The following is a 27,062-nucleotide window of genomic DNA, read 5'->3' as shown; positions in this document are numbered from 1 at the left end:
GAACATTAGTACAAAGGAAAAATAAGCACTAAAATAGGAAATGTACATACGTCTTTTTCTCCTCTTCTCTCCCTCCCTCTCTCTCTCAACATGTGTAAATTTAGTGTCTAATAATATGTTTCACTAACTTAAGAACAAAAAGGCATGAAACAGCTCAGTCAGCCCTAGCATCATTCTCACTCCGAGAGGCACAGCTTTGCTACACAGATACTAACAGAGACTCTACAGCTTCTAGGACTTTACTTACTAGATGCACAATTTTAAATCTTTTAATTACAGTAATGGTTGAATAGCAGCCCACTAAAAGACATGTCCAAGTCCTAAGCCCCAGAACCTGTGAATGGGACCTTATTTGGGAAAAGGGTCTTTGCAGCTGTAATTAAGCGAAGGACCTTGAGAGGAGATCACCCTGGATTCAGTGTGGGCCCCACAGCCAATGACCAGTGTCCTTAGAAGAGCAGAGGGAGCTTTGAGGCAGGACACAGTGGACATGGTCACGTGAGTGTGAGGGCAAAGGCGGAAGCAATGCTGCCGCAAGTGAAGGGGTTCCTGGAGCTACCAGAGGCTGGAAAAGGCAAGGGAGGATGCTCCCCTAGAGTCTCTGCAGGGATGCAGACCAGCCGACACCTTGATTCCTGACCTCTGGCCCCCAGAACTGGGAGAGGATAAACTTCTGCGATTTTAAGCCAAATTTGTGGTAGTTTGTTAGGCCAGCCTGGGAAACTAATACGATTATACAGTACTATTTGAAAATAAACAGTCCAATTTGTGTTTTAAAATCAGTAGTCTTGAATGAAGGTAAAATGACAGAAAGAAAATGATGAAAAATTTGTATATAGCCCCGTTTCTCTAGTAAGATATTAGTTTCTTAAAAAGCAAAGAATATATCGGTATTTATTTTGAGTCACCTAAAGTATGGTTAACATCAGAAAGTGCCTAAACATAGGTCTCAAAATTGATAGACGGCATGAGAAAAATCACATGGTTACCTCAGCAGATTAAAAAAATAATATAACTGATAAAGTTCAACACCTTTTATGAGAAAAAACCCCTCAATATGTCAAGTATAGAAAGGATTTTTCTTTAAAGTTTATTACCAAAATTTATTTTACTTCATGCACAGTCCCTTTATTACTGGAAACTTGGCAAGGATACTCTCTGCCAGTGCCTCACTGTAACATAGGTCCTAGACAAGAAGTTAAGAAAAAGGTTAAGAAAGGAGAAGATAGAACTATCACTATTTGTAGACAATATGATCACTGACATGTAAACGCTAGCAGCATTAATAGAAAAATAAATTATTAACACAACTAAAGTATTCAACAATACTGTCAAATACAGTCAACACAAAAAGTCAGCAGGACTTCTCTACACTAGCAAATATTAACTAGAAAAAATAATACCTTCACAATAACAAGAAAAGCTGTAACATACCTAGGGATTTCGTTGGAGAAAATTTTAAACCTTAAAAGAGGAGCTGAGTAAAAAGCATATTCCATGTCCTTAAATAAACTGCTAAGGTAACTTTAGAAAGTAAGAACTGAGCGTGTTTGGGGAACAATGATCCTAACAAATGCCACAGCATCGTGTGATCGGTGGTTATTTAAGACAAGTGGCATGTTAGTGGTACAAGAACAAACAAGCAGACAGTACAGAGTAATCAGAGAAAAACATATGTGTGTGAGTATAAGATCTATGCCACCACAATAACTGAGAGGATAGCTCATTTAACAAATGGACGAGTGATAACTGAGTCCCTAAGTATTAAAAAAAATAGATTTCTGTTTAATGCAGGACTCCACAAAGTGAACGGACAGAGGGGAGAAATTATTTACAACATCTAAAATTGAAGTAAGACTAGTGTTTAGAATAGACAAGAAAACCTTATAAAACAGCCAGAAAAATAAACGGCCCCCAGTATGATATGGACTAAAGATATGATCGAAGAATTCGTGGAAGAATAAACTCAGAAAGCAATTGTGCATAGGAAGAATTTCTCAAATTCACTGGGAATAGAAAACTGTATGTTAAAACGCAAATGAATATCACTTTACACCCATCAGATTTGGAAAATTAATGACTAATGGAAAGTATCAATAAGACTGTGAGCATACAGAACCCTCAGGTGCCCTGCGGATGTGCAGAGTGGAGCTGCTCTCTGAAAAGTCATCTGGTTGTACATACTTAAGTACTCACATATCCTTCACGCAACAATCTTATTCTTTTTTATATATGCCAAAAAATTTCTCACATTGGGGCATAAAGACACAGAACAAAAATCTTAATTCATTGTTTGAGGTAATGAGAAGTTGCTGGCAATCCAGTTTCTATCACTAGGAAAATGGAAAAGTAAAATATAATGGATATAAACTATGGGGTATCATGTAACAGTTAGGTGCAACTGGCAAAATGGAGACACAGAAATGCAAATAGGTCTAAAAGTCATAATGCAACATGAATTAAAAATAAACATAGTAAGTTATAATACAATATTACCTACGTGAATTAACAAAGCAGGACATGTTCAAAAAATCAACAGTATACATTTATAAGATTCACATAAAGTTTCCCATCAAAATCATTATAATGATTATGGAAGCAGAGAGATGAATGGGATTAAGAAATGGGAATAAAATAGATTAATCAAATATTATAGAGATGAATGATGATAGCATCCATTAACTTAGCAATAATGATTAAATCAACCTTTGCAGCTGCCTTCTATCACACTAGAAAAAGAAAGAGGAAAGAAGGAAGAAAGAGAGGGAGGGAGGGATGGAGGAAGGAAGGAAGGAAGAAGGAAGGAAGGGAAGGAGGGAGGGAGGAAAATCCACTTCCTAAAGAAAAGTCAACTGAATGATATGTGAAATTGTAGCAGGTCAACTGCTATTAACAATTATATGGCTATTACAACTTTTCAGTGCTCTGAATTAGTCTTCAGCTCAGTTCTCTATGGCTTAGTATGTGGTAACTCCTAACATAGTAACTAATGGGCACAATTATGTTTTGCTAGTAAAGGACACAGAGTGGAAAGAGTATTGGTATGATCATTAATGTATATCAATTCCAAAGAGTATATATATAAGAAAGCTATAAGAGACTCTGGTTACTTCCCTATGCTTATGAGACCAACTCTAGGTGAGATCCATGACTTAACTGCGAATCATGTTCAGCTTGTTTACCTATATATACTTACAGCGTCTAGACAGGATATCCAGGATTATTTATACCTTTTTATTTAGATTAAAAAATGCATAGCTTTAAGTAATAGAAAACTCGAATATCAGTGATTGAAATCTGTGGTAGGCAAACTATGGCCTGTGGGCTGGATTTAAATAAATTTTGTAAATAAAGTTTTATTGGAACACAGCCATTTGTTTATGTATTGTCTGTGGCTGTTTAATGTACTACAAGGGCAGAGTTGAAGAGTTGCAACAGAGACCTTAGGATCTGCAAAGCCTAAAATTTTTACTATCTGGCCCTTTACAGATAAAAGTTTGCTGGCCACTGATTTAAGCAAGATTTTTTTTTTTCTCACATAATAACTTAGAGGTAGGCAGTTATTGGTGTTAGTTTAGCAGTTTGATAATATTAGAGGCAACAACTCAGGCCCAAATACAGGTATTCCCCACTTTTCAAAAGTTCTCTTTAGACCACTTCCCATTTATTAAAGACCTACATCAGCACCTGTTTTCGCCAGCATTTCTCTCAAGCTCATCTCCTCAGGGCACAAAATGTCTGCTGCATTTCCCGCTATCACGTTTTCAGTGTAGAAAAAGGGAATAAGGGACATTACTGGCTATATCAGAAAATATAAATTCCTTTCTAACCTTTTAGTGGGCTTAAAATTTTTATCTCATTGGCCAGAAATGTACCTCCATAACTGCAGGAAGTGTAAAAAGTGATCATCTAGCTCTTTCAGTCTCTATATTGAAGATGGGAATGGAAGAAGTGAGGTACAAATGGGTGGATGTTGAGTTAGCAATTAATTCAATTAAACCCCATGCCTGAACTGTCAGAGTTGCATCATGTTTTGCTTCAAATACAGTACCTATCTTGTGTACACCTCCTACAGGCTATGAGGGAAAGGGGATACTCTCACTTTTGCCAGACCAAAAACATCCCTTCCCAAATGAAGATAAACAAAAATTTAAATAGTACACACTAGAGTTAGATCACAACACAGAGATACTCCAGGTCACCTGACCTAGTCACGGGAGCTTTTTCTCCAGCTGGTTGTAGGAGAGACAGAGATTCGAAGCTTGAGAATGTCTTGGTGTTCCACTGCTGTCTCAGAGAGGGAAAGAGCCACATAAGTCAAGGATTTCGGGCAGCCTCTAGTTGCTGAGAGCAAACCTTCTTGGCAGCCAGCAAGGAAACAGGGACCTCAGTCTTACAGCTGCGAGGAACTGAATCAGCCAACTCCAGAAGGAGCTTGGAAGCAGGTTTTTCTCCAGAGCCACCAGATAAGAGCTCAGTCTGACTGACCACTTGACTTCACGCTCATGGAACCCTCAGCAGAGAACCCAGCCATACTGCACCTTACGACCTACAGCACTGTGAGCTCATAAATGCCCGTTTTTTGAGACCCTGAGTTGGTGGTACTTTGTTACACAACCATAGTAAGTGAAAGTTATATTCCAATTATTTGTCATTAAACTGCATAAAAGATCCAAGTTTGGGGATAATAATGAGTCTGACCACATGAGTTTATCTGCAAGATGGAACTGGAATAAAAGACAGGAAAGTTGACTTTTACATCCACCATCAGAGAGTCAGCTGTACTAACTCTAAGACTAGGAGAATATCATGTAGCCCTGAGCTTAGCAGGACAATTTCCACTACACCAAGACAACTTTTTATGAAAGGGTTAAAAAGGAGAATAGTGTAGAATTACAGACTACTGCAAATCCAATTAAATTTTCATTTTATAGTACCCTGGATTTCTAAATATGATTAACTTCATTCAAAGACATAGAAAAGGAGAACTGGGGTGGGAATAGTTGCATAAAACTTACAATCCCTCTTTCTCTTTTTCTCCAAATAAATGGGGGAAAACCCCTAACTTCCCTGAATATTGTATAGCAGGAATTTAATCATTTCTTCAGGATGTCAAATTATGTGTGAAAATAATTCTGAGTAGAACAAATTCAACACTTATTTCACTGAATCTCAAAGCCTATGGTTCCCTAAATTAAGAACCTGTTCTCTAATCAACAAAATCAGTTTAGTGGCTACTATTGGTTTGTAACCTAAGATTGTTTAATGGGTAATGAAAATTTTACCTTTTGTTATTAGAAGTATTAGATAACTCTGCAATGACCTATATGGGAATAGAATCTAAAAAAAGCGTGGATATATGTATATGTATAACTGATTCACTTTGCTGTACAGCAGAAACGAACACAACATTGTAAAGCAACTATACACTATTAAAAATTAATTAAAATAAAATAAAATGGCCACTGGGCCAATGTAAACACACACACACACATACAAAAAGAAGTATTAGATGTAAAAAGGATTTACAATTTTTAAAATATTATATAATTAGAAACAAATATGAAACAGCGTTATTTATAAAATAAAAGATGCTTCAAAGATATTTATAGCAAGGTACAAAGTAATAATTCAAGAATAAAGTCTCACTAAAATATTCTTCAAATTTTAAGTTGTAAATGAATATGCATTCATTACTTGAAGTATAATATATAACTTTCCATTAATGGTAGAAAAACAATTTATCCTCAGTGAATATTATGCAATTAGCTTTTCCCTTATTGCATCTGTCAGATATTATACAACTAAGCAGACTTTGTTAATGGGTAAGAGATTTTTAAAAATCCAAAATACATTGATGATATCCTGAAAGAATAATTAAGGGCACTGGATCTAAATCCATTAGATAAATGTAACAATGCTTCAGAAATCATGGAAATAATGTCATAACAAAATTGTGCTGTTGAATATTCTTTCTCAAATTTACTATCTGATTTACCACGGAAAATGGCTTGTTTGAAATTACAAGTTACTTTATCATGCAAATTGGTCTCAAAATTTTTCTAACGTTGGTATGAATTATGTCTCTGGTTTCAAAGATGCAAAATCTGAGGCTGAAATGACTTGCACAACCATAACTGTTTTAAGTTTCACATTGTCTTACATGAAGCTGTCATCTCACTTTCTGAGCTATGATATTATTTGCATTTTACAGACAGGAAAGCGAGAGAAAGACATTGTTTAAAGCATAGTATGTCTTCCTGATGTAGCACCACTGCAGAGGATTGCCTCCTACACACACAAGCGAGTAGTTTTAAAAAGTGAATAAAGACAATAATTTTCCTAACATAAATCATATTGCTGCACACGCTAAGTCAAGCCCAGATTAATCATACAGATATTTTCTAAGAGTCTGATTCCATATTTCTCAGCGAACAGATACCTGTCATAGAGCAATAGGTTATAAACAAGTCCTCATTGCTGAGTGATTGCTTTTCCATGGCTTTCTTAAGCCACACAGAATGATTCTTATTGGAGATATCTTAGATGTTGCAACATTTCAATTGACCTTGACTCAAGTATTACAAACATCAAGTCTAACTCTGGGAGTTCCCTATTATTTTGAGATCACAGCTCCATAAATCCCCTCCATCCAAAGGTCTTAACCCATGGTCTCTCCTGCTGATCTCTGAGAGCTGTCCACTCACAGCCCATCCATCTCTGTCAGTGAAGGTGCATCCAACCTTAGGCATTTCTCCCCTTCATCTTATCCTACATAAAACCAACTTTTCGTATTCCATTTCTATGAGTCTTCCCTGAGTGACTAGCACTAGTGCTCAGATATTATGAGACAATTAACAAATGATCATGGATTAACTTGACTGTCACAGGAACCAACGTGTGTGTCCATAGGAGCTTCTGTTCAAGAAACTGAAACGTCTTCAAACTAAGAGATTACAGCTAGATGAATGAATGAATAAATACACAAATGGATAAGATGCCTTAACCCAAATCAATGATTATCACTCTGGGGACTTCTGGTGGGTATTTCAGGAGAAACCAAGCCTATGCTCACTCTTCACATCGCACCAAGTGTGTGCTCATCCAAGCATGTAGCCATTTCTTCAGGGAATCAAAATGAAAATGTTCAAGATACCACACTGTACACATGTGCTGTTTCTACACTTACCGATGCTTTTGCTTCTAGCTTTAAGGACATGCTATGTTTATAGGTGGCTGTTTTTCATAAGGACGCCTTCATCTTTTCCAAAATTCTCTCAGATGTTTACTTTACATATAGATAAATACGACAACTCCAAATAGGAGTAAAACAGAATAAAACAATGTTTTTAATGTCAGGTTATAGGGAATTTAGAAATAATATTGGTCTCAATATGGCCATCGCTTTTCTGGCATTGAGTAGAATGGGAACTTCACATAGCACTATCTTCATTCATCCTTCTAAGGGATTTTATTTATATTTTCCTCACTACAGAAAGCACTCATATTTACTTTATTAAAATTTCTATAAACTGTTTCTTTTTCATGTACTTTGAAAATTAAGGAAAATTTATTAGCTGATTCTATGTAAATTGCTTTAGTTCAGTTTTCATTGAGGATAAATGTGTTTTGAATATCTGTTATGACAATTATATATAGCTACATTTTCAACCCTAATGCATTTTTAATAACTTCCTTCAGCAGCTAGTGATTTGAATTTCAAATTTCCTTCTACCGAGAAGTAAAAAAAAAGTATATACCATTTTATAGCAGTTTCATATAAAAAAACTGATTTATGCAGCAAGATCTCTCTCACAGTAAACATATCAAATGTCTAAATGAGATCAGTAATACTCATAAGCTTTATAATATGTACGTTTCAGCTAGAGTATAGCATTAAAGTTGGTAAATAAAAATAATCGTATCCTTAGATTATTTTGCAGAAGTCCTTCACTTAGGTTGGAAACATTTTGTTCATTTGATTGATTATTTTAATTTATTGCTATTGAGCACTACAGCAGATTTTAGGGCATATCAAAATAACCGACTAATCAGAAGTTTAAAGTGTTTAAACGTTAACAAATAGGACAGTTTGGGAAATCCATAATGGTCTACTTCTTTAAGCCATCTTGAAAATGAAGTATTTTTTTTCCAATTCTGGAGATCCAATATTTGGACTGAGCATTAGTTGTTCAAGGGAAAACAAAGATTTTAAATATGTCAGCCTTTTTCATAAAGAGATCTTTCTTTATTGACCTGATCATCAGAGGGAACTATGGGAAATTTAGAGCTTTGCCATGTTCACATCTGAAAAAAAGGATTCATAATTCTATAAATGGAAAAAGCCATGGGAAGTGATAGTTCAGTCTTTGATTTTGAAGAAGCGAAAGTATATTTCAGGATAAAAATGTCACGAACATCTGTGATTGTTTTTATTGCCTTGATGGCTGGCTGTCCAGGCCTTGGACAAATTAACCCCATCTGACCCCTGGGGTGGCCTTCTGGACACTAGCTACACCTACCCGCCCTGTCACAGGGAGGGGCAGCCCCAGAGCAGAGCAGGACTCACACAGACTCCAAAGTTCTGTCTTCTCTCTTCTTAAAACTCTTTGCAAATGTCAGTATTTTTAATAACTTTATGGTAAAATTAACAATTATCTCTTTAGAATTATTAAATTTTTCAGCTAGGAGTATATTTAAAGAGTCTTGGTAATTACTATACATTTTATAAATTTTACTGGTTAGGATTTTCATGTTTATTCTACTAGCATTTCCTCATTTAAATGGGACTTTTCATAATTTTCTATCATTCCTTGAATTAGTTGGTGTTTTTTTCAGTCAAGTATCAACTTTTTGATTTGTAACTCTCAATAAATTTATAATTGAAATACCTGTGAAATATCTTGGATGTCACCATAAGGCTGGAACTAAGGTCAGTGTCTTTTATAGAAGATGGTTTCATTTTACACTGATCAGGCTTTGACAGAGAAGTGTTGACATACATCCACCTTCACATTAATTCTGTTCAGTAGATTTCCTGGGCAGTTTCACTACAAACTGGCTGTACTTCTAATTGTTTAATGAAATATATATGTGAATATACCATACATAAATACTTCAAAATCTAACATGCCAAGAATCACCTTTTTTTCACCCAGTCTCGATGAACAGCACGACCATTCATCCCTCACCCAGTCCTGAAAAGATATCGTCTTATTCCTCTCTCTTCCATTTCGCCGATATCCAATCAGTTACTAAGTCTTCTTAATTCTACTGACTGTACCTAGAAAATATCACCCAAATCTATCTCCTCTCCATTCACTTTACCCGTCTCCATTTAGGACCCTGTTGTCTATTACGGGGAAGTGGAAATAATGATACTATAATATTTAATTATATTGTTTTTCTGTATATAGTCTATTATCCCATTCATTTGATGTGATGTCACGCAAATTATTTTTTTCTGAATACGTATTTGAAGATATGAAAAACCATTTAAAACACTTCACAACTGCTCTATTGCTTACAGGATAGAGGTTAAACTCATGAGGAAGGTATTTATGACCCTTCACTTGCCTCACCCACTTCCTTTGTGCTTATTTTCCACCACTACAGCCCTCCTTTCAGAGTTTGCCAACACTAGATTCCTCAAATTTTCTTCAACTCACCACCATGCAGTGTAGCTTCAGTACTTGTAATCACCCTTTTTCTTCCTCATAGAATGCATCCCTCTCCATTATTTTGTTTTGTCAAAACAGAGTAATCTTAAGAAGCCCTTTGGAAAGTCCTGATTTCCAAAGGTACACAAGTGTTCCCTTTTACTTTTATTACTGCACTTCACCATACTTCATTGTAGTTAGCTATTTATAACCTAGCTTTCTTGTATTGTAAGATCTTAAAACAATAATGATAATAACTCTTAACATTTTTTGACTGCTCTAGACAGTCTTTAAAGAGTTCACATGTAGTATCTTATTTACACCTCTTGGAGGAGTAGGGCAATTACTGTCACTATTGGAAAAATAAGAAGAGTATCTCACCTCTTCATCTTCTGAGCCTCAGTGTCTATCTAGTCACTAGGTATCACAGTTTCACAAAACTATATATTATATTATATTATTAAAATAGTCTTTTCTCTGTTTTCTTGGATTGGGTTTGACAGTCAGTTCCCAATATGCAGGGCGGGGCTCTTTTCCTTTGTAGCACAGCAGAAGTTACTCTCAGTGGCAACATGCACCTGTATGTTACTTGTGGCACCCAGTGAAAGCAAATATTTACATGGAAAGTTTTCCTTTAATTTGAGCAACATCAGAGTTGCCCAATGGTAATATAATTTTGGTGGCTAGGGAGAACTTTATCATGTGTGAGTGATAAAGCGTGGCAGTATTGAATAATAGAAGAGATGATAAAAGAGAATTTGAATAATGCTAGCTGTACATTCTAAGGAAATAAAGAAGCAAAAATCAGTGTCATAGAGCTAGTTAAGAAGAAAAGTAGTGAGGTTGACACAAATATTTTGGTCTGAATGCCAAAGAGACATTTCAATTTTAACATATACAAAGTAAAAGCGTGTGATTTTTTTTTTACCCAGAGCCTATAATAAGACAGCCAGTGAAGCATTAGGCAAAACTTGCTAAAATAGTATCAAAATAAGAGAAGAAACCATTTACATATTTTCTTGAAAACAACCGTTAAGATTTCTTATTACTGATGAATCATGACCAAATTATTCTCCTTAACAGAATTGGTCTAACTTCATGGTTTTAATTCACAATCACTGAGGAAAAAAATAAGATAAAATTCCTGAAAGGAAATTTAAATCACTAGGAAACAAAATTAGCCTCCCAACTGCTGGGAATAATAAGTTGTAATAATAAAAACCTTGAATCTCCAAAACATTGCCATGAGAAAAGTAAATTTTAGCTGTCACACACACTGAATCTAGTTATTGAAGTGCTTTAGGAAGTTTCAAGTTACAGTCGGTGATATCTGTTTAGTTATTTATTAAAAGATGAACTATTCCTATTCTCACTGCACTGCACAGGATCTTTCATGACTTAATTTTCACAGACTGGAGAGAGAGCTTACACACATAAAGTGTGTATGTTTTGAAAGCGTTAGTCATAGTTTTCTAACAATTTTTATTTAACCTACTTATATCTGCAGTCATTCTTTTCCTTCTTTTTTGTTAAAATGAATGCTCTCTGGTTCTGTTAAAAGACCAAACCCTATTATACACAAGAACCTTTTAATCATCACAGTTTCTGTCTACTAGATTGTTCCCTTTGGCATATAGGTGCGTTACAATACATGTCGTATTTAAAAAACATATCTGCTCTATATATTGGCTCAATTTTACAGTGAAACGTCTTGAAAAAAACTGCCTGAGTAGCTATTCGTTCCTTACCCCTCAATCTCGTGTAAGTTACTCCAGGTGAAATAAGTCCCCACGTTTCACTGAAATAGCTCTTGGCAAAGCCACCAAAGACCTCCATGTTGTCAGCCCAATGGTCCCTTTTCTGTCACCTTTCTCAATCTCTCAAACTAGACACAGATGACCATTTGTTCACATTTTTTAGCACAGTTTTCTCTTAGTTTCCAATGGTTTACCTTTAGTGTTATTTTTCTCATCTTACTGCCTGCTGTTCTCAGATTTCTGTTCTGGCTCCTCCAGCTCTGCTAATCCTCTAAGTGTTGGAGTGTTATCTCCTTTTTCTTCATTCTTTCCCAAGGACGTTTTATCCAGTGTTACAGAATAAAGTGCTATCAATGTGCCAGTGACAGTCAGATAAATAACTTTATCAGTGACATTTCCCCCACCCCAGCTCACATTTATCTAATTGACTACTTGACATTTTAGTTTGAATGCTTAATAGACATTTCAAATTTAACATATGCTAAGTGAAAACTTGTGATTTTTACTCAAAGCCTGCTCTTCCGTCTTTCCCATCTTCATGAACTGCGCCATCCTTATCTCTGTTGCTCAAGTCCATGAGTCCTACCTTTCACTTACACTCAACATTTAATCCATAGGTACATCCTGTCCATTTTCACAAACTATATCCAAAATGTGTCCTTTGACCTCCAACTTCAATATAAACACATTCATTGGAGTTACCACCACATCTAGGCTAGACAAATAACGCCTAACATTTTCTAAACTAACCATACACCAAGTAAGTAGTTATATGCTTAGCTATAAATTTTCCTTTGTTAATAACAACTAATTATATTTAATCTCGTTGTTTGTCTACAGTACCATTCATTCCTTACAACAGCTCTCTGTGGTAGGCACTATTAAAATCTTAATCTGTCAGAGGAGAAAAATTAGGTACATAGAGGTTAAATAACTTATGCAATTTCACACAGCTGTTAAATATGGAAGCTGGATCCCAGAACCTACACTCTTACCCACTGTGTAATGTGGTTAAGATTCTTTTTCATTCCAACTTTATTACTGCCATGTCATTGACCCATAACATTGTGTAAATTTAAGGTGTACAACATAATGTTTGGATACACATATATTGTGAAATGATTACCACAGTAAGGTTAGTTAATATCTCCATCACCATTGGTCAAAGGGTAAGATGCATAAGTTCTGAGGAGCTAATGTACAGCATGGTGATTACAGTTAACAGTGCTGTATTATATACTTGAAAGTTGCTAAGAGAGTAGATTGTAAATGTTGTCACCACACAGACTCAAAAGGGGTTAAGACTCTTGATCTTTCTCAACAGTCTGTTTTCCAGGATGATCTTTTTCCTTGTTAAATTTATTGAAGAATGATTTATACAGAGTAAGTTACCGCCATTTAAAGTGAACAACTGAATGAATTTTGACCATTGCATGTACCTTTTAAACCACCACCACAATAAGAATAAAGAGCACTTCCATCATCCCCTAAATGCCTTAGGTCCTTTTGCAGGCCAACCTTCCGTCTATTCCTCCCTCAAAATAGGCAACCAAGGGGCTTCCCTGGTGGCGCAGTGGTTGAGAGTCCGCCTGCCGATGCAGGGGACACGGGTTCGTGCACTGGTCCGGGAGGATCCCACATGCCGCGGAGCAGCTGGGCCCGTGAGCCATGGCCACTGAGCCTGTGCGTCCGGAGCCTGTGCTCCGCAACGGGAGAGGCCACAGCAGTAAGAAGCCCCCACGTACCGCAAAAAAAAAAAAAAAGGCAAACAAGGATATGATTTTTTTTCTATAAATAAGAATTTTGTTACTACAAATACAAGGGTGAAATTATACAATATGTATTATTTTGGGTCTTCTGTCTTTCAGTCAGCATTATGATTCTGAGATTCATCTGTTATTATGTGTATCAGTAGGTCTTTCCTTTCATTCAGTGGTTTTCCATTGACGGATGTACCACAATTAGTTTATTCATTCTCCTGTTTGGGTTGTTTCCACTTGTAGACTATTTTGAATAACGCTACTATGAACATTTTCATACATATATTTATTTGGACATGGCTATTCATTTGCGGGGAAGGGGAGTAAATTTCTAGAAGTGGAATGGCTGGACAGATGTATGTTTACTCTTTTAAAGAAGCTGCCAACTGTTTTACAAAGTGCTTATAAAATTTTACATGTCCATCAGCAATGTATGAGTTCTACAACTCTGGTTAGTTTCAATCTTTCTAGTTTTAGCCATTCTAATGGATGGACAGTGTTACTTTGAATTTAAATCTTGCAGATCACTGGTGATGTTGAGCATCTTTTCATGTTCTTGTTTGCTGTTCATATATCTTATTTTGGAAAATATCTGTTCACATCTTTTGTTCAACCTAAAATACTTTTGTTCAACCTAAAAATATCCTATTATTGAGTTCTAAGAATTCTTTAAGTATTCTGGATATGTGTTTCTGGTCAGAGAAATGTTTGCATGTATTTTCCCAGACTTACCTGCCTTTTTATTTTGTTAGCTAGATCACTTGAAGAGAAAAAGTTTTAAATTTCAATATAGCTCAATTTACCAATTTTTTCTTATGGTTTATACTTTTTGTGTGCTGAGAAATATTTGCTTATTACAAAGTGGAAAAGGTTTTCTTCTATACTTACTACGGGGAGTTTTATAGTTTTGGCATTTAAATTTAGACCAATGATCTGCTCTGAGTTTATTATGTGTATAATGTGATGTAAGATCAATGTTCATTTATTTACATAGAGACATCTAGTTGTTCTAGCACCATTAGTTGGAGAAAGTTTCTTTTCCTATTGACTTGTCTTCATACCTTTGTCAAAATGCAACTGACCATATGTGTATCAGTTCATTTCTGACCTCTCTATTCCCTTCCATTGATCTATATAAATATCCTTTTGCTAAAATCATAATATCATGATTTCTATCACTTTATAGTAAGTTTTGAAATCTTATAAATTTCCAACTTTGTTCTTCTTTATTAAAATTGCATTGGTTAATATAGGTTATGCAAATATCCATATAGAATTAGTTTGTCAATACCTACAAGAAAATATTCCTGGAATTTTGATAAGAATTATGTTACATATCGATTTAGGAAGAATTGACATCCTAACAATATTGAATTGGTATCAATCTAAGAATATTTTATTTCTTGCCATTTATTTGGGTCCTCTTTAATTCAGTTATTTTCCATAGTTTTCAGTGTAGAGATTGCACATGTGCTTTATAATTATTTGTTGGCACTACTGTAAATTGAGTTTTTTAAAAAAATTAATTTATCAAGTGTTAACTGCTACTATTTAAAATGCTAATGATCATAAAATGTCATTCACTAAATTCATTCATTAGTTCTGGTATTTGTTTTGAAGACGATCATGCATTTTCAACAAACGATTATGTCATTGAGCATAGAAAGAGTTTTCTTTTTCTTTTCTGTAGGTATTTGTTAGATGCTTTTTTTCTGATTAAGGAACTTCATTCTGTCCTTGATGTTCAGAGAGTTTTAAATCATAAATGGATGTTGAATTTTGTCTTTATATGCATACAGAAATGTCCTTCTGTATACATTTAAAGGATCCCATGATATATTTTCTCTTTATTTCTACATTATTACATTGGTCGACTTTCAAATGTTAAAACAACCTTGCATTTCTATCGTAAATCTTACCTGATCATATGTTATCATTTTAACATATTGTTGAATTAGATTTCCTAATATTTTGTTTAAATGTTCTGATTTGTAGGGATACTGATCAGTCCCTTTCCCCTAGTGTCTTTGTCTAGTTTTGGTTTTCAGATAATATCAGTCTGATAAAGTGAGTTGGAAAGGGTTTCCTCCTTTTTATATTTTCCTTAAGTATTTATGTGGATTAATTTTTTCCCTTTAAATATGTTGTAGTATTAACAAGTGAAATGATATGGACCTGAAGTTTTCTTGGTGGGAAAGTTGTGAACTATAAGTTCAAAGTTTTTATTAGGTCTTCAGCTATTGAATAAGACTGGGTAGTTTGTATCTTTCAAGGAGTTTGTCTATTTCCTTTAAGCTGTCAAGTAGAATTTGTAGTGATAACCCCTCTACTCCTACCAGCCTTTGATTTTTCTTATTTTTTTTCCTGATAAATTCGGTTAAGAGTTTATCAAGTGAGTGATTTTTCTGGTAAAAGAAACAGCTATTGACTTTACAAAATTTCCTGACTGCTATTTTGGTTTCTGTTTCACTGATATTTTCTCCTGCATTTATTGTTTCTTTCTAATGTAAGAACTCATAGCTATACATTTCCCTATACTCACCGGTATAGCTCTATTCCACACATGCTGATATTTGTGTTTTTATTATCTTTGAGTTTAGAATACCTGCTAATAGCCTCTGTGACTACTACATTGCCTTGGAATTATTACCCCTTAGACTATGTTAATTACCAAATATTTAGCATTTACTAGACAACATTGATTTCTAAAATTAAATAATTTATGGTCAGAGAACACACTCTTTATGACCTCAACCCTTTTCAATTTATTAAGACTTGTTCATATTGAATCAAAATTATCTGCATATGTGTGTCTTTTCCTCTGGAATACAAGCTCTTTCAGGACAAGGACTGTGCCTCATACATCTCCTCGTGCCCCCCAGTGCATCGTGTAAAGCAGACAGCTTATACTTATCTTTGTCTAAATTATTAACCCTTATAGGTGGTTATAATACTGCTTATAATGTTGCCATTTTGCAAGTAGAAGATGGCTGAATCATGAGTACATGGACTCTAGGTGCGCTGGCTAGAGAGCGTCCAGCCAGGGTACAGCACTGACCAGCAGGCAGGCGTTCTGACCAGGAATCCACAGAATATATACTATGCTCAGTCCTCCAAAATTTTACTCAAAAACTAAACGTTACAGACTTACATTTCACGACCTGGCAGTTTGTCATTAAGTCAGGCTTAAAATTATTGCCATGGTCATCATCATCATACAAAATATCAATATGACTTCAGGCTGCAAATAATTTTTCATATAGTAAGAACATGCATCACTGTGTTGGTTGTTATTTGATACTCTATCTTAAATAGTCTTCAAAAGAGACATGTAATATTACAATTTTAAAATCCATGTCCTCATGAGAAAACCAAACTCCTATGAGCTTGTAAGTGGCTGGGCAGGAACTTGAACTTGGATTCTCTATTAGTAAATCTATATTAAAATACAGAATACCTCATAGAGAGTTAAAGAAATTCACATTTTAAGCCTTATGATATAGGTTCAAATCTAATACAAAAGATTGCTAGTTATTTGTGTAATAGGATTGGTTAGCACATTACTGCTGAATAATCTATTTTTAATAGACTTTAATTTTTAGAGCAGTTTTATGTTCACAGCAATATTGAGCAGAAAGTACAGAGTTTTCCCTTATGCAGCCTGCCCTCACAAATACATAGCCTCCCCCATTATCAATATCCCCACCAGATGGTACATTTGTTATAACTCATGAATCTACTTTGATACAACATAATCACCCAAAGTCCATATTTTACAGTAAGGTTCACTCTTGGTGTTGTACATTCTCTGGCTTTGGACAGATTTATAATGACATACATCCACCATTATAGTATCATAAAGGGTAGTTTCACTGTCCTAAAAATCCTCAGTCCTATGCCTATTTATCCCTCCCACCCCCCTCATCCCTGGCAAGCACTCTATTTTTAATAAAAGAAGAAATTAGCACTATACCTCACATAAAATAAATTCCACAGACTAATTACATTATTCAGGGTAACTTACTCTATGTTACCACCAGTGAGGAACTAAAGTCTTTCCTGAGCTTATGTAGGCATTCTATCAAAAAAGCAACGCTGTTTCACAATTCTGCATTCTGATCATGAATCCTCCACATTACGATCAAATACTTAACTCTTTTTTGACATTATCACCAGAGATAAGTTTCAGCAGCACATTTAGCATCATTCTAGGGCAATTTCTTACATACTTTTAATTCTTAGGAAATTGCTATTTCGTTCATAGGATTTAAGTCACATCTCTACACATCAGCATACACGATGATCGTTCTTGTTATGCTGTAAAGAGCAAATGCTTTGTACATTAACAGTGTCATTAACACTGCTAACACCAGCCTCAAAAGTTTTATCTCCAAAACATTGCCCACGCTTTAAATCAAAGTAAAAAATGAACAATTAACCTGAAAAGAGGGAAAATGCCTACTCAGCACCTTGGGAAATGATCTGGTTGAGTTATGAGTCATCTCATTTTGCAAAGTAGCAATAAAAATGAGTCTTTCATTTTGCAGAGGTACCACTGGCATTTATAGCAGATGATTAAAATAAAGGAGAAAAACAACTTTTGCATTTTATCAGTGCAGGGACATTTTATCCTGGCCATGCATTTTTGCCTCTGCAGATTTCATCTATCAAAAGAAATGTCTCCACAGTTGTTGCCAAGGGTACAGTTATTCCCCAGAGATTCCAAAGACCGTGACTTACCTTATGAAAGTTTCTGAAATATGCTGCCTTTTCATCTGGAAATTTTTCTAGCCTTCTGGGTCCTTTACTAGACGCCTTCTTAAAAACCAACCAGCAACGTCTGAAAATCTGAAAGTAAATAAAGGAATCCCATTATGTCTTTTGTACGTGAGTTTAGTAGCATCAGGGATTTATCTATTCAACTAATCCAGGGGGAATAAATTGTTTTACATGCACTTATCTTACAGAGAGAAAAAAACTGGGAATTCAGAGGCATGTTATTCTTTAAAATTATAGCAAATTTTAAAAACAATATTAAATATAAACATAAATTTTATATGAAAAGATTTCATGCTATGAGATTTTCAGTGCACCGGCTTCAATCCTCCTTAATCTAACTAAATCATCTGGGTATCAACACCATATAAAGTATTTATTCTCACCATCCTGGTGACAAACAATTCTGTTTTCCATGATAATGAAGTAAAAATTTACTAAGATTAAGCACTTTCATAATGTTCAATATTCTTTGGAAAAACATCACATTTAAAAATTAACTTATAGTGTTCATTATAAAACATGCTCATATACTCCTTTAGAAAATGAAACAGATCTTTTTATAATGGACACATCTGTCACGCCCTTTATGCTTTTATAGCACCTACTATTTACTAAACACTTATTATGTGCAACACATTTTAAAATTTATAGACACATTTAATCCTCATACCTACTATATGAGGTAGGTTGTCTTCATTTTAGGATAAAGATAGTAAGACAGTAAGAGTGTCAGGATTTGAACACACATCTGTCTGAACACACATCTCTTCAGCTTTGTTTAAAAAAAAAGTAGGGCTATATATTACACAAACACAGGCCCTTCTTTCTGGACTCTTCCTGATTTTACAGGAATAATTCATGTTGGCTCTTACAATGTCACCTGATGCCCACCTTAAAACCCTCCATCCACAGGTATGTTTAAGTCAAATCAATAAAATGAGACTTTTTTCAATAACTAAAGAGGTCTAGATATGCAAATTTAATATTTCAAACTTTTATAGAAATGCATATTTTTGCTGGAGTTTACATTCGCTATAGCCAGAAACTAAGATCACTGTATTTCTGTTCTATTTCTTTTTTTATCTTTTAAATTTATTTATTTTTAAACATCTTTATTGGATTATAATTGCTTTACAATGTGTGTTAGTTTCTGCTTCATAAAAAAATGAATCAGCTATACATATACATACATCCCTATATCCCTTCCCTCATGGGTCACCCTCCCACCCTTCCTATCCCACCCCTCTAGGTGGTCACAAAGCACCGAGCTGATCTCCCTGTGCTATGCGGCTGCTTCCCACTAGCTATCTATTTTACATTTGGTAGTGTATATATGTCCATGCCACTCTGTCACTTCGTCCCAGCTTACCCTTCCCCCTCCCCATGTCAAGTCCATTCTCTATGTCTGCGTCTTTATTCCTGTCCTGCCCCTAGGTCCTTCAGAACCATTATTTTTTTTTAGATTCCATATATATGTGTTAGCATACGGTATTTATTTTTCTCTTTCTGAATTACTTCACTCTGTACGACAGTCTCTAGGTCCATCCACCTCACTACAAATAACTCAATTTCATTTCTTTATATGGCTGAGTAATATTCCATTGTATATAGGTGCCACATCTTCTTTATCCATTCATCTGTCGATGGACACTTAGGTTGCTTCCATGAACTACCTACTGTAAATACAGCTGCAATGAACACTGCGGTACATGACTCTTTTTGAATTATGCTTTTCTCAGGCTATATGCCCAGTTGTGGGATTGCTGGGTCATATGGTAGTTCTATTTTTAGTTTTTAAAGGAACCTCCATACTCTTCTCCATAGTGGCCGTATCAATTTACATTCCCACCAACAGTGCAAGGGGGTTCCCTTTACTCCACCCCCTCTCCAGCATTTATTGTTTGTAGATTTTTTGATGATGGCCATTCTGACGGTTGTGAGGTGATACCTCATTGTGTTTTTCACTTGCAATTCTCTAACGATTAGTGATGTTGAGCATCCTTTCATGTGTTTGTTGGCAATCTGTATATCTTCTTTGGAGAAATGTCTGTTTAGGTCTTCTGCCCATTTTTGGATTGGGTTGTTTGTTTTTTTGATATTGAGCTGCATGAGCTGCTTGTAAATTTTGGAGATTAATCCTTTGTCAGTTGCTTAATTTGCAAATATGTTCTCCCATTCTGAGGGTTGTCTTTTCGTCTTGTTTATGGTTTCCTTTGCTGTGCAAAAGGTTTAAGTTTCATTGGGTCCCATTTGTTTATTTTTAATTTCCATTTCTCTAAGTGGTGGCTCTAAAAGGATCTTGCTGTGATTTATGTCATGGAGTGTTCTGCCTATGTTTTCCTCTAAGAGTTTTAAAGTTTTACATTTAGGTCTTTAATCCATTTTGAGGTTATTTTTGTGTATGGTGTTACGGAGTGTTCTAATTTCATTCTTTTACATGTAGCTGTCCAATTTTCCCAGCACCACTTATTGAAGAGGCTGTCTTTTCTCCATTGTATATTCTTGCCTCCTTTGTCACAGATTAGTTGACCTTAGGTGCGTGGCTTTATCTCTGGGTTTTGGGTTGTCGTGTTTTCATTGTCATTTGTTTCTAGGTATTTTTTGATTTCCTCTTTGATTTCTTCAGTGATCTCTTGGTTATTTAGTACTTATTGTTTAGCCTCCATATGTTTGTAATTTTTACAGATTTTTTCCTGTAATTGATATCTAGTCTCATAGCATTGTGGTTGAAAAAGATACTTGATATGATTTCAGTTTTCTCAAATTTAGCAAGATTGATTTGTGATCCAAGATATGATCTATCCTGGAGAATGTTCCAAGAGCACTTAAGTGTATTCTGTTGTTTTTGGATGAAATGTCCTATAAATATCAATTAAGTCCATCTTATTTAATGTATCATTTAAAGCTTGTGTTTCTTTATTTTCATTTTGGATGATCTGTCCATTGTGAAAGTGGGGTGATAAAGTCCCCTACTATGATTGTGTTACTGTCAATTTCCCCCTTTATGGTTGTTAGCATTTGGCTTATGTATTGAGGTGCTCCTATGTTGGGTCCATAAATATTTACAATTGTCGTATCTTCTTCTTGGATTGATCCCTTGATCATTAGGTAGTGCCCTTCTTTGTCTCTTGTAATAATCTTTATTTTAAAGTCTATTTTGTCTGAAATGAGAATTGCTACTCCAGCTTTCTTTTGATTTCCATTTGCATGGAATATTGTTTTCCATCCTCTCACTTTCAGCCTGTATGTGTCCCTAGGTCTGAAGTGGGTCTCTTATAGACAGCATATATATGGGTCTTGTTTTTGTATCCATTCAGCCAGTTTATGTTTTTTGGTTGGAGCATTTAATCCATTTACGTTTAAGGTAATTATCGATATGTATGTTCCTATTACCATTTTCTTAATTGTTTTGGGTTTGTTTTTGTAGGTCTTTTCCTTCTTTTGTGTTTCTTGCCTAGAGAAGTTCCTTTAGCATTGCTGTAAAGCTGGTTTGGTGGTGTTGATTTCTCTTAGCTTTTGCTTGTCTGTAAAGGTTTTAATTTCTCTGTAGAATCTGAATGAGATCCTTGCTGGGTAGAGTAATCTTGGTTGTAGGTTTTCCCCTTTCATCACTTTAAATATGTCCTGCCACTCCCTTCTGGCTTGCAGAGTTTCTGCTGAAAGATCAGCTGCTTACCTTATGGAGATTCCCTTGTGTGTTATTTGTTGTTTTTCCTTTGCTGCTTTCAATATTTTTTCTTTGTATTTAATTTTTGAAAGTTTGATTAATATGTGTCTTGGCATGTTTCTCCTTGGATTTATCTTGTATGGGACTCTGCGCTTCCTGGACTTGATTGACTATTTCCTTTCCCATATTAGGGAAGTTATCAACTATAATCTCTTCAAATAGTTTCTCAGTCCCTTTCTTTTTCTCTTCTTCTTCTGGGACCCCTATATTTCGAATGTTGGCGCATTTAATGTTGTACAAGAGGTCTCTGAGACTGTCCTTGATTCTTTTCATTCTTTTTTCTATATTCTGCTCTGCGGTAGTTATTTCCACTATTTTATCTTCTAGGTCACTTATCCATTCTTCTGCCTTAGTTATTCTGCTATTGATTCCTTCTAGAGAAGTTTAAATTTCATTTATTGCATTGTTCATCATTGTTTGTTTGCTCTTTAGTTCTTCTACGTCCTTGTTAAACGTTTCTTGTATTTTCTCCATTCTATTTCCAAGATTTTGGATCATCTTTACTATCATTATTCTGAATTCTTTTTCAGGTAGACTGCCTATTTCCTCTTCATTTGTTTGGTCTGGTGGGTTTTTATCTTGCTCCTTCATCTGCTTTGTGTTTCTCTGTCTTCTCATTTTGCTTAACTTACTGTGTTTGGAGTCTCCTTTTTGCAGGCTGCAGGTTTGTAGTTCCCATTGTTTTTGGTGTCTGCCCCCAGTGGCTAAGGTTGGTTCACTGGGTTCTGTAAGCTTCCTGGTGGAGGGGACTGGTGCCTGTGTTCTGGTGGATGAGCCTGGATCTTGTCTTTGTGGTGGGCAGGACCACATCTGGTGGTGTGTTTTGGTGTGTCTGTGACCCTATTATGATTTTAGGCAGCCTCTCTGCTAATGGGTGGGGTTATATTCCTGTCTTGCTAGTTGTTTGGCAGGGGGTGTCCAGCACTGAAGCTTGCTGGTCGTTGAGTGGAGGTGGCTCTTAGAGTTGAGATGGAGATCTCTGGGAGAGCTTTCACCATTTGATATTACATACAGCCGGGAGGTCTCTTGTGGACCAATGTCCTGAACTCCGCTCTCCCACCTCAGAGGCACTCGCCTGACACCCAGCTAGAGCACCAAGGCCCTGTCAGCCACACGGCTCAGAAGAAAAGGGAGAAAAAAGAAAGAAAAAAGTAAAATAAAATAAAGTTATTAAAATAAAAAGAAAAAAATTATTGAAAATTAAAAAAAATAGATAGTAATAAAAAAGAGAAAGAAAAAAGACAGCAACCAAACCAAAAACCAAATCCAACAATGATAACAAGCACTAAAAACTACCCTAAAAAATAAAAATAAAAAAGGACAGACAGAACCCCAGGAGAAATGGTAAAAGCAAAGCTATACAGACAAAATCACACAAAGTCCACTGCCTCAATTTTGGGATGATTCGTTGTCTATTCATGTATTTCACAGATGCAGGTACATCAGGTTGATTGTGGAGCTTTAATCTGCGGCTCCTGAGGCTGCTGCGAGAGATGTCCCTTCCTCTTCTTTGTTCGCACAGCTCCTGGGGTTCAGCTTTGGATTTGGCCCCACCTCTGCATGTAGGTCGCTGAGGGCATCTGTTCTTCGCTCTTTGGGGAAGTCTGAGGTTGTCTGACAGCATTCAGTAGGTGTTCTGTAGGAGTTGTTCCACGTGTAGATGTATTTCTGATGTATTTGTGGGGAGGAAGGTGATCTCCACGTCTTACTCCTCCGCTATCTTGAAGGTCTCTCTTCTGTTCTATTTCTTTAATTATACTGTAAAGTTTATTTATACTGTTTTTTTAACTAATATAGGCCAGATACTGTAATTCCTCTGGAGTGTGCACTGTCTATTATTCACTAGAAGACAGTGTTTCTCCTGTTCAAAGGCACTCAGAACAATCACAGGAAGACCTCTCATCATAAAAGCAGAATAAACAGAATAACAGTACAATCACACAATTTCATATTACTCTTGCTACCTTTCCTAGCTCCATACTGGTAGCTTCGAAAAGCACATGAAGGACAGCCCTGAGCTTTCAGCACACGTGGATATACCTCTCTTTCTCTACCCAGGTGGAGACCCATCTCCTCTGTCACAAGATTTCTAACCACAGCCCAGGACATAAGGAGTTATGACTACTCCTTCAGATCTCCTGGTGTTCTCTCCACACACTTGTGTTCCACACACTGTGTTCTAGTTATTTATTTATTTTTTGACCCCTTACTGATCTCTACCCTCAAGGTAAAACAACCTAAAAAAGGTAGTATAAATATTGATAATACTATGATATCAGCATATGGTTCGTTGGATTCCTCACCCCCAATGTGATGGTATTTGGAGATGGGGCTTTGGGAGGTAATTAGGGTTAGATGAAGTCATGAGGGTGGGGCCCTCAGGATGGAATTAGTGTCCTTATAAGAAAAGACACCAGAAAGCCTGCCTTCTTTCCATGCTCTCACAGAAAAAGAGGTCATGTGGACATGCAGTGAGATGCTGGTCATCTGCAAGCTGGGAAGAGGGCTCTCGCCAGAACCTGGCCATGCTGGACCTTGATCTTGGACTTCTAACCCCCAGAACTGTGAGAAAACAAATGTCTGTTTTTCAAGCCACTCAGCCTATGGCATTGTGTTATGGCAGCCCACGCTAAGAAAGATACTTTTTTAGATTTTGTTTTTATTAGTGGAGTAGTAGTATTAACAGTAATATTGTGGAAGTGAAAAATAGTTACATGAATCTGAGTAGAAATGTGAGAGATCCAAGGCAGATAAATAAACATATCATTTGCAAAGTATATAGATTATTAATATTTATCTCCTGATTATTTATTAGTGGATTTGGAATTCTAGTTGAGGTAGGAGGACCCTCTTTGAATGCATTTGAGACCAAAAATCCTGGTAATACAGTTTCTGTTCTTTCCTACAGAAGAATACTTTTCCCTGTACCCTGTGCACTTTATTGCTCAGGAACCATGGTGATATTCAATGAAGCCTTGTAATATTCATGGAAGTAAACAAACTACTCCCTGACTGCAATGTCTCAGCTTGTGTGACAACATTATTTTTAACTAAATAGTGAGATAAACATGAGTCAGAAAGCAAAAGTGTTTCCATTTAGGCACTTGATATTGCTATAGAATAAACCTGATAATGGATAATGAGGAAAAATAGACTTGGTTTTTATGATAGCATCTTATCTCTTTGCTATTACATTAACAGAGGCAACCACATATAGATAAAACTGGTTGTTAAAGACCTGATGTAACAGACTGTTTACCAAGCCAAGGCCCTTAAGTTATTATTTTCTTGTTCTGGGATAATTTTAGATTTATAAACACTGGCAAAAATGGTGCAGAGATTTCCCAAAAAGATTTTACCCAGCTTCTCCTAATATTAACATCCTAAATAACCATGATACATTTTTCAAAACTAAGACTTAACATTAGTAAAATACTATTATCTAAACTACAGATTCTATTCAGAAGTCACCAGTTTTTCACATCAATATCCTCTTCTGTTTTGGGATCCAATCCAGGTCACCACGGTGCATTCAGTGGTCCTGTCTCCTAATCTCCTCTGATCTTTGACAGTTTCTCAGCCTTTTTTGCTTTTCATGACCTTGACAGTTTTGAAGACTACTGGCCAAGTATTTTGCACAAAGTTCCTCAATTTCTGTTTCAATTAAATTATTTTTGATATTTCAAAAGCCTAATGAAATCTCATAATACACTTATTAAAACAAAATAATTTATTGGGAAAAATAGTATGAATTATCATGACTATGGACTAGTTATATTTTGATGTCTAGTTGAATTTTTTAACTTAATTATTTAATAAATGCTAATAAATGCAGAGTTTTGTTTTCCACCTTGCTTTTTTTTTTTTTCAAAATAGTTTGCTTTGTGATGGTAGTAAAAAGGGACCTGGTGCAGAGAATTTGGAAGTGTCTTTCTCTGTCAATGTGAAGTCAAATTCAGCATGAGTCAGCAGTCTGAAAGCAACCTTCGTACCAGAAGCATACAGTTAATAGGAGCACGAGGAAATCACCTCCCTGTTACTCTTTTTCAAGTGGGATTTTAATAGTGTTAGTCTGCTTTAGGCCCTGGAACTGATGCCTTATATGAGTATGTTGGAGAATTCTGGAGATGAGCAGCAAAAATGACTGCTTGAGACCAGGAAATCACTCCTTTGAGAAGAAAAAATAAAGGAATAGGTTTTATTTTGCTTATAAATGAAAAATACAAATTTTTCGAGTGACTGAAAGAGAACCACACCAATTAAATTAGGTATTTTTAATTAGGTATTTTTACTAATTTAATTTAAATTAGGTATTTTTACTTTTGTTCTAAGAGACAGGACATAAATCAGTGCCCTTCTTTAGCAGTGTGTGGGAGGACAGGGTGCAGTCTCTTCAGACACTGCTTGGCTCTTCAAGGGCATCTGAAGATGCAGGGACCATTTGGCTAGTTAGCAACAGAACTTATAGGTTGCAGGAAGATTCACCTTCTCCCGAGTCCTGTCCCTTCTCGGATGACATGCCTGCCTGTCCCATCACTGTTCAAAATGCTGCTTCACTCTCTCCTGAGGAAGTAACTGATTTCACCTTCTCATTCAAAGTTATCTCCTAAACATGCCAGTTGTCTCACCAAACAGGCTCCTGGGTACCCTTCAGATTTTCCTTCGAGAAGATTCCACGTTGTTGCCAGGACTACAGAAATCCCCAGGATGCACAGTTGCTCCACACCTCAGTTTTACACTGCATTAGCCAGCCAGACCGATTGCCATAGTTAAATACCCTCTTGATTCCCTTCCATCTGATGAAAACCTTTTACCTCATAGCAGTCCCTTTTCTTCAGTGTTTTCTCCTTTTCAAGGAGATTTTACACAAAGAGCATCCTTTTTCCATTTAAGACTCACTGTGATGTAGATGGTTTGATTTCTTTGCTTTAGTTCATAGCCATAATGACGTTATTTATCCAGCATCCATTCCCAAGATTTAACTTAACCAAAAGTCGGATTTAATGGGCCTGTTCCATCATAAGATGTTGACCTAATGAACTTTGTTCATGTACGATTTTGGTTAAAAACTTGGGAGAATTCTTAATTATAGGAGTTGTCAAACCTGAGGATCCATTGCACTAAAAGGAGTCACACAAACTTCGTTTCCAGAGATTTTAAAGAATATAGAAGACAGTGGCATATCTGGAGCATCTTATGTTTGTGTTCCCTTCTTTTTTTTTTAAGATTTTTTTTTATGTGAACCATTTTTAAAGTCTTTATTGAATTTGTTACAATATTGCTTCTGTTTTATGTTTTGGGATTTTGGCCGTGAGGCATGTGGGATCTTAGCTCCCCGACCAAGGATCAAACCCACACTCCCTGCATTGGAAAGTGAAGT

The 27,062-nt window shown here is 35.8% G+C and overlaps 1 protein-coding gene across 2 annotated transcripts in view; it reads right to left on the bottom strand.

Moving 5' to 3' along the window:
- DOK6 (docking protein 6) overlaps positions 1 to 27,062 on the bottom strand; it is a 412,918-nt gene that overhangs the window by 252,263 nt on the left and 133,593 nt on the right. For both annotated transcript variants that reach the window (XM_019936445.3, XM_073790812.1), the window contains exon 2: positions 17,917 to 18,024. In XM_019936445.3, coding sequence (XP_019792004.1) covers positions 17,917 to 18,024 — 108 coding nt within the window. The remainder of the gene's footprint in view (positions 1 to 17,916; positions 18,025 to 27,062) is intronic.

Source organism: Tursiops truncatus, chromosome 13 (genome assembly GCF_011762595.2).
Source record: "Tursiops truncatus isolate mTurTru1 chromosome 13, mTurTru1.mat.Y, whole genome shotgun sequence".
Lineage (NCBI taxonomy): Eukaryota > Metazoa > Chordata > Mammalia > Artiodactyla > Delphinidae > Tursiops > Tursiops truncatus.
This window is presented reverse-complemented; position numbering and strand designations above follow the sequence as displayed.